This window comes from Bombus vosnesenskii, unplaced genomic scaffold (genome assembly GCF_011952255.1).
Source record: "Bombus vosnesenskii isolate JDL3184/JDL3185 unplaced genomic scaffold, Bvos_JDL3184-5_v1.1 scf7180000013265, whole genome shotgun sequence".
Lineage (NCBI taxonomy): Eukaryota > Metazoa > Arthropoda > Insecta > Hymenoptera > Apidae > Bombus > Bombus vosnesenskii.
In genome coordinates, this window is record NW_022882925.1 from 4,891,784 (window position 1) to 4,902,905 (window position 11,122).

Below are 11,122 nucleotides of genomic sequence, written 5' to 3' on the forward strand. Positions count from 1 at the left end.
TATTAATTTTATAAAATTACAATTTTTAAATAATTTTAGCATTTCAATATGTAATGCTACATACAAAAAATATTTTTGTATTTCTTACATATTTTTAATGTGATCAGGCTGCATATTGAAATAAAAAAGCAGAAGGAGTTCTAATAGGAATTAATTTTCGATCACCGTATGGATTAGTAACCACATAATAACTTCTTCCATTAATAAATTGTTGTTTTCTTTTTATCAAAACATTGCCAGGATATTGATAAATCGCTGGAGGACTTCTTTTTAACATCATCATATAATTTTGTGCTGGAAGATTGTTATTTAAAGGATTTTGTGGTTTTTCGTTTGGACCACAACAAGGCAGATAGCAGCATACTTTTCTTTTACCATTTTGTACTCGGTACAATATAAACGCGTAAATAAATTCAAATAAAAAGATAATTGCAGCAATTGTATATCCACCCACGACAACTTTGTATGTTAAAAGAAGATCAGTATTTCGCAATTGTCTCTCGCTTGAACGAAGATCAACTGGACAGATTTCAGCTAATGGCAGATCTTCTTTCTTCGTACGATGTATGATACCAGTCTCTATTAATCTTAACAGCCTGTAATTTAAAACAATAAAACCTATATTCAAAAAGTTTCTATTAAGAACTCATTTCTATTACAATATTCCATTAAAAAAAGATGGGAATGTAAATAACCATCTTTATTTTTAGTAAAACTTAAGTTAGTAGATTGAATCCAATTAAAACTTACAATCTATTGATACGTTTTTCAAAGGTTGAACCATGGGGAAAACCAAAGGCACGGCTGGTTATTAAAATGCTACCAGGCATTATAACATACGTACATCGCGAGTTATGTTGTAAATGATGACGCGTTTTATTCATATAGTCTTTGAATATTAAAGTTTGCAAGTAATGTGCCTCTGCTAGAAAAAGTCTTTCTAAAAGGAGAAAGTATTACGATCATTTCTTTCTATGTATATTAGGATATTTAATACATACTGGTAGTAACTGATTCTAAAATAGCTCTTGAATGCTCATAGTACTTAAAAACGCCTTTTCCTTGCAATTTGCTTACGTTCAATAAACTCAAATCGTTCTCCTGATTCTGAAAACGTAACAAGATTTAATGTATTATTTTTATACGTTAAAATGTTTAATATTATCAAAAAATAATTCAGTTTAGCATTAAAACATTAGGAAGATCGCTTTACATCTTACTTGAGAAAGAAGAAAATCAATCGTTCGTCCCTTATAGGTGATCCAGCTGTATCCCTTGTGAACAATATCTTGTAGGGAACTAATAGAGAGCGTAAATTGAGGCTTTGTAAGAAACGCTGTGAGATTTGCCGTGTAAAAGGATGTCAAAATCAATATAAAAATCCACCATGTAGCGAAAAGCATTCGTGTTGAATCTGCAACTCCAATTACAATTTTTAGAAATTGTAATAACAATGTATTTAAAATTAATCAATATATTTTACCTGTTGTGGCAACAATATTCGTTCCTTGTTTCAACAGAGAACTATAAACGAACCAGAAGCAAGAGGACAAACTGAAGTTTTCAGAACTTGGATCGTGCCATAATTTTGCTCTATATATCAAAAGATTAAATTAAAATTTATATTAATTACTGATTATATTAGTTATAATAATTATTAAAAAGTTTTTCAGAAACCTCATACTGGCGAAAAAATAAATAATTGGCCCCACAAAAATTAATGACATTAATACTAATAGCCAGACAGTTCTTTCGAATGGTGCCAGAAGACCGGAACCTGTAGCTGATTCCTGAGGTCTCTTCATCACAGCAGTTAATTTCGTTTCATCTAGTGGAGCGCTGAACGTACAATATTGTCCGATTTCCGGTAATACGGGAAGGAACGCAACAGCTACGTCTACTTTCTATAAAATGAAATAGATTTCTTTAACAATTAAATCATTGTATTACAATTAAATCAATTATAAAATCTAAATAATACCTTCTCGTAAAGTAAACCAAGAATACCGCTACTTTTATCACCCAAAATATGTTCTTTTGGTGGAATAATGGTATAGGTGAAATTTAATTTTGTACTGAGTAAATCAAAAATGTAAAATGCATATCCTTTACCAACCCACTTTCCATTTTCTTTTACAATTCCTGAGAAAGGCATGTCCTACAAAATAATAAACATGTTGTGCATCTTTATAATTAAAAAAGGTAAAAAATACGCTGAATTTTTGGACCTAACTTACATTCCAAGATGTTACTGTTAGTTGCGACGGTATTTCTTCATTATTTTTATTATTTGCCACATTATCTATTAATAGAAAATAATGTAAAGAATAATTAGAAATATTTTAAAACATTTTTATTTTATGAAGATAATGACGGCTAACATATTAATCGATTCATTTACGTTTCTAACTCAAACATAGAGAATAATTAAATCAATATGCTTTTTGAATTAGTATACTTCATCAATAACATTTAAAAAATAACGTATAAGCTGTTTGATTAAAAGATAAAGAAAAAAATTCTGAAAAAGATGAGAATATAATTTAAAAATTAACATAATTTATTGTATTATTATTAAAAAAGAGTTGGACATATTTACGCACCTTCACCATGAACATACCGAGTATATTCTTGAATGAAAAAAGATGCTATAAGAAGTAACAAATAAACAGTGTGCATCCTTTAATCTAAACTGGAATTACATTGATCTTAATCGATTCTAATTTAATGATCGTATATTATGTTATAGACAATTATCGCTTCCACAATAAAACTAACACCTGTGTAAATCGATACCGACGTGCAGGTCACATCCTAGCTAATAGTGACCCGACCAACGTTTACGTAGTGACTGGTATACGCATTAACGCCTTCGAGTAGTATAAACATGAAAATCGACCCGCTTCTAATAACCTTGCAATCTGCTCATAGTAATCAGTCATTCTTCCGATAAGTTCAATTGTTTCGTACTTTCCTAAAAAGTAATAATGAATTATAAATTATATGTCATATTTTAAAATGAATAGAAAGAAAGAAATATCTATGATCGATAGCGGCATAATTATTTGGAATTGATAACATAAATCATTTTTGTCTTCAAGTTTTTCAAGTCCAAAAAAATTAATTCTAGAGTGGAACGCCGAAATTTTTCACGAACTCAGCAAAATACTTTATTGAAATAAATAAATAGTAATTTAATTTATCCAGTCATATCTACTCTCCAAAAAAATTGTTCGCGTTGAATACATGGTATCTACGAAAACATATATGTACATTTGCTCTATATTTGATTTGAATGTTTTACATAATTTAGATTTTTACAATGGACGAGTAATTACAAGGCAATTTTTAAAATGATTAGCCATGGTTCTCATAACTTCAAAAATGATTAATTGACTATTCTGTACAACTCTTTGAAGTTCAATGAAAATTACCATGGATGCAGATTTTTAATATTCAAGAATTTGAAAAATTACATGCAGCTAAATTACAAAAAAGAAACAAATGCGTACTTTGCTCGTGTATTAGAGATGAAAAAACATACTATTGTATAGAATGCAGTAAATCTATTTGTGAAAATTTTCGGAGCTATATTATTAAAGATTGCCGCCACATATAAGAATTCATCTAAACCACATAGATATTTGAAAGGATATATGTACAATATAGAGTGAAAGTACACTGGAAGTATGTATTTCAATAGATTCTTTTACGTGATTTACGTACATAAGTTACGAAACAGTGCAGCATTTGAAAATCCACAGTAAGATTAAAAAGAATATGTATACGTTTCAAGGATGAATTCAAATAAACCATTGTTTCCTATCAATAACGTTCTATTTATAATTTCACAATCAAAAACTTGCAAGTATCTACTAAAAATCATATTTAAAAAATCGACAAATGTTTACATCGAGTGTAGTCATTATCGATGTGATTATCGATATGTTAATCTTAAACCTATATGAAGGTAGGCGCAATAAAAGTCGAAAGGTGGGCAGAAAGACTATGGTGAATACGTATTCGCGATAGTAGCTTGAGTATATTGAAATGACAACAAATGATTGATATTATTGGGAATGGTATAATATGAGGTGAAAAAGGGAATATATTCCGGCGCGAACGGGAGCGCACTTTGTTGGTAAGTAGCCCGACAAAGCGTCCCGTTCGTGGAAATGATTGTGTATTTGGGACTTTCATTCAAGGTGCTAGAAAAATTCCCTTCTGAATTCCTGTTGGTGAATGCAGGTTATGTGAGCATCGAAACGCGTCGTTATTCACCGTTTTTATTGCATATTGGCCAGGATGGGCCAAGGTACGGATACATGCACAGATAGGCCTGCTGAAGTTAGCGTCATCAGATTCGTATCTAGGAATCGTACTATCGAGGAAATAGCCCCCAAAAAGGTAAAATCACCGGAGGCATTTAATGGGTTCAATGACCCCTAACTCAAAACAAGTCACTCACCATTTACCTTTATTTGTTAACTTACTACTTTATATAGTTAAAGGAATCTTTTTTATTGATGAGATGTAATAATTAGACTGTGGATTTTATGAAAACTAATATTTTTGAGAATATAATTTAAAAAATAGGACTTCTGTGGAACCTCTTTTTCATACTTAAGCATTATAGAAAGAATTATACATTGGATATTTTCTATATTTTCTCATGTTAGGTGCATTTTGTGCAATTTCACATTTCCAAATTTCCTACAAATACATAAAAATCTGCAGTCTAGTTATAATTTAAATGAATGAGATTAGTAAAACAATTTGATTTTGTATTATAATTTGGATATGAAATGTTTGATGATTACGGTTGAGCTATTATCATCAATATTTTAGGAAGTTTTTGCAAAAATTATTATCTTTTTGTTTATTATATAAATGAAATGAAAAGATTATGTATATTCTTAAGTTATTTGTAATAGATACTTAAATTATGTTTTTAGGAAGTATACACTTGTAAACAACGGGGCTGTGGCAAGACATTTACCAATCAAGATGAATACAAAACACATGAAGCTCTCGAGGCTTTAAAAATTAGGTTTATGTAAGCTGGCTTCATTTGTTATAAAAATTGATTATGAAATATTAGGTAATAGTATAGCATATTAATAATTATATTTATAGCTGTCGAGAACCAGGATGTGGAGAAGAACTGTCTGATCCTGGAAGCATGTGGCGCCATTATCAAGAATGGCATAATAATGAAACAAATGTATTTATATGTCCATACACAAATTGTGGATCTTTACATACAACCAGTATCAATCTAGAAGAACATATCGAAAACTGCCATAGACAACCATCAACGTTGCCCACTGAACCAGAAGTAATATGTTTTGAAGATCCTGAAAATGCAATGGATGAGGAAATTGTACAAAGCACAGAGGAATGTTATGAGAAGAGAACAAATGAATCTTTTGGGATAAAAGTATGTCAGTATGATGATAATAATGAGCAAAATCTTCTCAGAAGTGATACTGCACAGCAACAAAAAAATGAGGTTTCTCATGATCAAAATACTGCAAATGATAGTTCAAAAGAAGATTATTCTTCCATTAGTGAATCTTTAAATGAAGCAGGCACATTTTCTATGAATGAAAATTTAATTCTAAATGCAGAGAATTTTCTATCTAAATACGAGAATAACACAAACAAATGTCTAGAACTGCAAAGTGAACATTCCCAAGAAAAAATAAATGTAGTTTATGTAAATGGTGATATTACCATTACGAAAAATACGAAAAATGAAATGTGCAGTATAAATTCTAGAAATCAAGACCATAGAATTGAACTAGATAATCTAGAAAAGATTTTCAGAAATGAACTTGATCGTGATATTTCAAAATCCGAGGAGAATACTATGGAAACAAACAGTAATTGTTCGGATGATGAAGAATACACTCCAAAGAAGCAACGTATGTCTAGGTACAAGCAAGAAATTTATAAATGTGCGGTTAATGGCTGTGGGAGAAAATACAAATACATATCCCATTATCGTCATCACCAAGATAGTCATAAATTAGCTGCCAATACAATTAGTTCAAATTCTAGCAAATCAATACTGAAATTAAAACAAGGGAAAGCCTCAACGGTCAGTTTTTTCTTGTAAGTTTGAAGCTATTAACATCTACAAGTAAAAGCAGTATCTTTTTTAATTCTTTATATGTAAAGACAGATACGTGTTATTCATAATTTTAAATGCTTTGTCAAATTTATCACATGTGATTTTAAATTCTAGTTTTTATATTGTATCTTTTGCATCTCAGGTAATTACTATTAGTATAAATGTTATCAAAAAATTAATTTCTCCATTTAATTTTATTTTATATTAATTAGATGCAAGATCCCTGGCTGTGGAGCTCAGGTGAGCAATGTAACTGGTTTATGGAAACATTACCAGGACAATCATGCTAATTCAAAACTGCCAATAGTACAAGAAACTGCTAAAAGCAATGAAGTATTTCGGTAAGTTATATTGTCACTTGTTTATGCTTCACATATTATAGAACTGTACTTATTTACATTTTTGATTGAGTATTCTTGAATTTACTGCTAGAAATCTGTTTTGATAGATTATTAAAAGAAAACATGTTTCAGTTGTAAAATACCTGGATGTGAATCGGAGTTTAGTACAACACTAATGCTGTACAAACACTTCACTGAAGTGCATTCAAATGGCATTGGCAATAATGCTAGCACAAATACAAAGACTGGGAATGGGAGTAGTTTTCATTATACTGAAATATTTAAAGATGATACTACTAACCCACAAGCAAATTTTAAGACTGACTTTAAAGCAAAGAATAATATTAATGTAAATGACTGTACGATAAGTACTAATGATCAAAGATCATCATCAGTTGTTAAGAAGGAAACACGGGATTGACTTCAGATAAGTTGGTATTACACATAAACGTGAAGATAAATAATTGTAGCGGTGAATTAGAGTACTTTACCGGGGCCGCAGACATTCGAATTATAAAGTAAATTATTTTTCCTCCTTCTTTACAAACAGAGATGCGTCTGTCCTTTATTATCCATCTGTTTAACTAGTCACTTTTTATTACGCTTTTATTACTGATTTTATGGGGGACGGCCCTCGTTAACTACTCAAATCTTCGTAATTATAACTTTGAATTATAGGAATGCTAAATAGAGAGATAACTCTAGGGTTATCAGAGTTGTTTTTCTATGAATTTTAATTATTTCAGTGAAGATATTATATGATAACAATTTCATAGCTTTCGATGTTGAATTAAATTTCCAGATTTGCTTTTATGTAAATATCTAAAAATTACTAAGAACTTTGTAATACCTAAAATTTACTTCTTGTTTACGAAACGGCATTATATTACAAATTTACAATGAAAAAAATTGAAAAGAAGTACATTTTCAATGTTTTCAAATATATTTTACTGTTATTATTGTAATGAAAAACAACATTACAGCTATTATATACAAAGTAAATATTAAATCAACTCATTTGTAATCTCTACATTTTAAAAAAAGATATGAAAAACAACTCGAACAAATTTAAAAAGTTAAAACTTAATATTCAATCAATACAACAGTAAATGCAAAGTAAAGATACAATTCCGTAGATTGATAAGCCTAGTGTGGCAAATTTAAAAATAAAATTCTTGAAACAAAAGACCGTTTATTGCAGTAATTTGTGCGCGTGTTAATATAAAACTCTTGACTTTCCATACTAATTTTTACTATTTTATATTATTGTATCATTTTAATGTAATTTATGTTAGGTCATGTCGTAGTTATTGTAGTAGATATTGTAGGTAAATAAGCATTACGTAGCATTTTCATTTATATGTCTGTACATTGAAAAATAAAGTGCAATAGTAAGTTAAAAAGGAGGTTCCATTAACTATAAAATACTTTATTATTTCGTTAATTGAAATATTTTATTTCTTACACACAAAAGACTGTATATGATATATACATGTCGGAGAAGGAAAGACAGCGGGATTCCCCGTCCGGAATGTTGGAACAAACCCCAATACACTAGTCCAGACTTTTACTATAGCCGCCCTTAAATAATAAAAATAAGAAATAGTCTTAATGTTCCAATCTGACTTTATGACGATGGGTTTGGGCTCGAAGTGACATGGCAGGTCACTGGACGTAGCCACGGTCACGGGAGGGACATGTACCAACGTGCTACTCGATTCGGGTAACTTCCCGATAACTCAATCGGCAATTCGTCCAACGACTCACTAACAAACTAACTAACTCTAACTCTCTCTCTAACTCTGTCAATCCAAAAAAGGCTGCCCTTATATACTCCTGTCCCCGCTTCTCGGGTTAATCTTTGTTTTAAGGAGAGACCTATAATCATTTCATACCTCTATCAGGTACATGTCCCTCCCGTGACCGTGGCTACGTCCGGTAACCTGCCATGTCACTTCGAGCCCAAACCCATCGTCATAAAGTCAGATTGGAACATTAAGACTATTTCTTATTTTTATTACTTAAGGGCAGCTATAGTAAAAGTCTGGACTAGTGTATTGGGGTTTGTCCCAACATTCCGGACGGGAAATCCCGCTGTCTTTCCTTCTCCGACATACATATATTGTATATATATAATCTAATCTCAATTTGAACAAAATTACTCTCCATACTGCTATCATTGTATCTTTTAGTGTGATTTATTATGCTTTTTACGTTATGGTTTATAAATTTAATCGTTTGGTGTACAGCTCAGAAACAAAATTTTCTTTTAATAATCGTCGATGATTTAAGAACTGCTTTAGGATGTTATGGTGACGCTAAAGCGTATACGCCAAATATAGATCGCTTAGCGACAGAAGCTGCCATTTTTTCTCAAGCATTTGCTCAGGTTAGTATTAAGCTAATAGTAAAAAATTAATACCGAAGCTTATACATTAATTAAAAAATGTATATATAGATATAGTAACGTCTTTTTAGCAAGCATTGTGTGCACCAAGTAGGAATTCATTTTTAACAAGCCGAAGACCAGATACACTTCATCTTTATGATTTCTATAACTACTGGCGAAAAGATATTGGCAACTTTACAACATTGCCCCAACACCTAAAAAATAATGGTTATATTACTAAATCAGTGGGAAAAGTTTTTCATCCAGGTTTTTACTTTTTAAGATGCGATATGTGGATATAAATTGTTTTACATCATTTGATATGATTATGGTATGTTTCACAGGAATTAGTTCAAATAATTCTGATGATAGCCCTTATTCATGGTCAGAAACTCCCTTTCATCCATTTACAGAAAGATATAAAGATGCTCCAATGTGTCAAACGAACATGCAGATGTTGCCTGCACAAAATCTTGTAATATTTGTAATATAATGAGCTATTACTTAAAGAGTATTGAGAAGATTGAAAGAGATGATGATATCTAATAACATTATAAATTTTATTTTTCATATTTTAGTTATGTCCAGTTAAAGTTTCATCAATGCCAAATAAAACATTACCAGATATAGAAATATTGAGGGAAGCTAAAACTTTTCTATCTAATCAAGCAGGAAATAGTAGTCCTTTTTTTTTAGCAGTTGGATTTCAGAAACCACACATACCATTTAAATATCCAAAAAAATATTTAAGTATATTTAATTATTATTATTAATTATTATAATCATAAAGATTTCTAATTAAAGAAGTCTTTTTTATAAAAAAATATTTTGCAGAAAACCACCCCTTGCACAAATTTGAAGTACCTAAACCTTACAAATGGTCAAATAATGTTAGTAGTATTGCTTATAATCCTTGGAATGATTTAAGAAAAAGGGAAGATGTTGCTGCTTTGAATCTTAAATTTCCATGGGAAAAAATACCAAGTATAGTTAAAGTGATATGTGAAAATTTATTTTCTTGTGTGTAATGCACAAGGATATATGTTTATTTCTTTTTAATTTTTAGAAAGTTTTGCTCGGTTAATTATTCAATCATATTATGCATCTGTAACATATATTGATGATTTAATTGGTACATTAATAAATCATTTGGAAAGGTTGTCAATTCGAGGAGATACTACTATTATATTAATGTCTGACCATGGTGAGTTGAAAAATCTTCCAATTAACTATTATCTAAATTTTTCTATCTTTTAAATTATTATTCAATTTTTTACAATTAATATTTATGTAGGCTGGTCACTAGGAGAGCATGCGGTATGGGCAAAATATAGCAACTATGATGTTGCTTTAAAAGTACCATTGATAGTATCAATACCTGGGCTTACATATGAAAAACTAAAAGAAAATACGAACGTAAATAATTCGTCAAAAGGGAATCAGATATTTATAGATTCAATAGTAGAATTAGTTGATATTTTTCCAACAATTGCAGATTTAGCAAATATCTCAATACCTATTTGTTCAAATGAAAGTATGCAAATTACCTGCAGCGAAGGAATTACTTTTATACCACTTATAAGAGCTGCTTTAAAAGACGAGGTATTATTAATTTACAAATTTAAGTTTTATAGCTTTAATAATATATAATTGTTGAAACTGTTTATCTTAGACATTTGTAATAATTTATAGTATATAATATTTATAATATAGTATAATTTATAGGTAATATTATGGAAAAAGGCGGCATTTGCACAATATCCAAGACCAAGCATTGAACCTTCGATACATCCAAATAGTGATGAACCACGTTTAAAAGAGATTGAAGCAATGGGGTATACTCTAAGGACAAATACATATCGTTATATAGCATGGTTATCATTTAATCCTGAAACTATGTCACCAAATTGGAACAATATCATTGCAGAGGAATTGTATGATTATAGTTATGACAAGGGTGAAAACCAAAATGTAGCATTTCTTGAAGAATATGCCAAATTAAAGGAAAAATTAAAAATTTTATTGCAACATGGTTGGAGAAATATTTTATCAGCTAAATCTAATTTTTAAATTATAATTATACTTGTTTAATTAATTTATTATCACTTTACATACATTTGCAACTTTCAATCAAATAAACTTCGTATTTTTATACATAATTGCAAGCAATATGAAATTTACTTATTTGTTTAATATAAATTTATCATTAAATTAATGTTAAATAAATTATATAATTCATTAATACTCTATTTAAGT

At 29.8% G+C, this 11,122-nt stretch overlaps 3 protein-coding genes across 9 annotated transcripts; 2 read left to right on the forward strand and 1 right to left on the reverse strand.

Annotated features, from left to right (window-relative positions):
- Positions 1-15: 15 nt before the first annotated feature.
- On the reverse strand, positions 16-7,190 carry LOC117243083 (glutamate receptor ionotropic, delta-2). 4 transcript variants are annotated; one of them, XM_033510266.1, is made up of 10 exons: positions 6,969-7,190; positions 2,604-2,974; positions 2,238-2,302; positions 1,982-2,158; positions 1,678-1,904; positions 1,484-1,593; positions 1,221-1,420; positions 1,002-1,107; positions 751-940; positions 16-596 (listed from the first exon to the last, which is right to left on the reverse strand). In XM_033510266.1, the coding sequence occupies exons 2-10, from the start codon at positions 2,677-2,679 to the stop codon at positions 104-106; spliced, it is 1,644 nt and encodes a 547-aa protein (XP_033366157.1). In that variant the 5' UTR covers positions 2,680-2,974; positions 6,969-7,190; the 3' UTR covers positions 16-103. The 4 variants fall into 4 exon arrangements, with proteins under 4 accessions (XP_033366157.1, XP_033366160.1, XP_033366159.1 ...); XM_033510269.1 differs by having other exon boundaries at positions 104-596; positions 2,801-2,974; XM_033510268.1 differs by having other exon boundaries at positions 104-596; positions 1,221-1,336.
- Positions 4,004-7,883, forward strand: LOC117243084 (zinc finger protein GLI4-like). Of its 2 annotated transcripts, none has more exons than XM_033510270.1 (6): positions 4,004-4,141; positions 4,206-4,407; positions 4,956-5,056; positions 5,137-6,117; positions 6,349-6,477; positions 6,610-7,883. In XM_033510270.1, the coding sequence occupies exons 2-6, from the start codon at positions 4,306-4,308 to the stop codon at positions 6,896-6,898; spliced, it is 1,602 nt and encodes a 533-aa protein (XP_033366161.1). In that variant the 5' UTR covers positions 4,004-4,141; positions 4,206-4,305; the 3' UTR covers positions 6,899-7,883. The 2 variants fall into 2 exon arrangements, with proteins under 2 accessions (XP_033366161.1, XP_033366162.1); XM_033510271.1 differs by having other exon boundaries at positions 4,249-4,407.
- Positions 7,884-8,620: 737 nt separating this feature from the next.
- On the forward strand, positions 8,621-11,025 carry LOC117243015 (iduronate 2-sulfatase). Of its 3 annotated transcripts, XM_033510151.1 has the most exons (9): positions 8,621-8,866; positions 8,956-9,133; positions 9,211-9,341; positions 9,445-9,616; positions 9,701-9,850; positions 9,933-10,070; positions 10,161-10,468; positions 10,592-10,701; positions 10,794-10,894. In XM_033510151.1, the coding sequence occupies exons 1-9, from the start codon at positions 8,681-8,683 to the stop codon at positions 10,804-10,806; spliced, it is 1,386 nt and encodes a 461-aa protein (XP_033366042.1). In that variant the 5' UTR covers positions 8,621-8,680; the 3' UTR covers positions 10,807-10,894. The 3 variants fall into 3 exon arrangements, with proteins under 3 accessions (XP_033366042.1, XP_033366041.1, XP_033366044.1); XM_033510150.1 differs by having other exon boundaries at positions 10,592-11,025; XM_033510153.1 differs by having other exon boundaries at positions 8,727-8,866; positions 8,942-9,341; positions 10,592-11,025.
- The last annotated feature ends 97 nt before the right edge of the window (positions 11,026-11,122 follow it).

Coding starts and splice junctions, on each gene's coding strand:
- LOC117243083 (XM_033510266.1), bottom strand. CDS start 2,679: ATGCACACTGTTTATTTGTTACTTCTTATAGCATCTTTTTTCATTCAA. Junction 2,303..2,603: donor TCGGTATGTTCATGGTGAAG/GTGCGTAAATAT, acceptor TTCTATTAATAG/ATAATGTGGCAAATAATAAA. Junction 597..750: donor GAAAAACGTATCAATAGATT/GTAAGTTTTAAT, acceptor TTTAAATTACAG/GCTGTTAAGATTAATAGAGA.
- LOC117243084 (XM_033510270.1), top strand. CDS start 4,306: ATGGGCCAAGGTACGGATACATGCACAGATAGGCCTGCTGAAGTTAGC. Junction 6,118..6,348: donor TCAACGGTCAGTTTTTTCTT/GTAAGTTTGAAG, acceptor TATATTAATTAG/ATGCAAGATCCCTGGCTGTG. Junction 6,478..6,609: donor AAAAGCAATGAAGTATTTCG/GTAAGTTATATT, acceptor AACATGTTTCAG/TTGTAAAATACCTGGATGTG.
- LOC117243015 (XM_033510150.1), top strand. CDS start 8,681: ATGCTTTTTACGTTATGGTTTATAAATTTAATCGTTTGGTGTACAGCT. Junction 9,851..9,932: donor TCCATGGGAAAAAATACCAA/GTATAGTTAAAG, acceptor TTTAATTTTTAG/AAAGTTTTGCTCGGTTAATT. Junction 10,071..10,160: donor TATATTAATGTCTGACCATG/GTGAGTTGAAAA, acceptor ATATTTATGTAG/GCTGGTCACTAGGAGAGCAT.